Genomic DNA, 268 nt, shown 5'->3' with positions numbered 1-268 from the left:
CCCCCCCCGCCACAGCTGCGGGAGAGCTCCGGAGGGGAGAGACTCCGCAGTCTAAAAATACCTAATTACACACCAAAGCTCCAGCGCGTACAATAAAACCCACATGCGCTCGGCCGAGCAGGAGCCGGGGGGGTCTGGGGGGAGGGTTTGGAAGTTTCCCTGGTGTCCCCCCCACCCCGCTTACCTTGCAGGAGTAGGTGTGGTGCACGGGGTCCACGTTCATGATCTCCTCCACCGTGCCCGTCAGCACCACGTTGGCTTCTTCTTC

General features: G+C 61.9%; 1 protein-coding gene across 1 annotated transcript in view; it reads right to left on the bottom strand.

Moving 5' to 3' along the window:
- Positions 1-265, bottom strand: part of LOC103772354 (agrin-like) — a gene marked incomplete at both ends in the record, with an annotated part of 7,407 nt that extends 7,142 nt beyond the window's left edge. The window contains one exon of the mRNA XM_008939683.1: positions 185-265. Within this exon, the coding sequence (XP_008937931.1) occupies positions 185-265 (81 nt within the window). The remainder of the gene's footprint in view (positions 1-184) is intronic.
- Between the last annotated feature and the right edge of the window lie 3 nt (positions 266-268).

Source organism: Merops nubicus, unplaced genomic scaffold, assembly GCF_000691845.1.
Source record: "Merops nubicus isolate BGI_N331 unplaced genomic scaffold, ASM69184v1 scaffold22824, whole genome shotgun sequence".
Lineage (NCBI taxonomy): Eukaryota > Metazoa > Chordata > Aves > Coraciiformes > Meropidae > Merops > Merops nubicus.
Note: the sequence above shows the minus strand (reverse complement) of the source record. Positions and strands in the feature narration are given on the sequence as shown.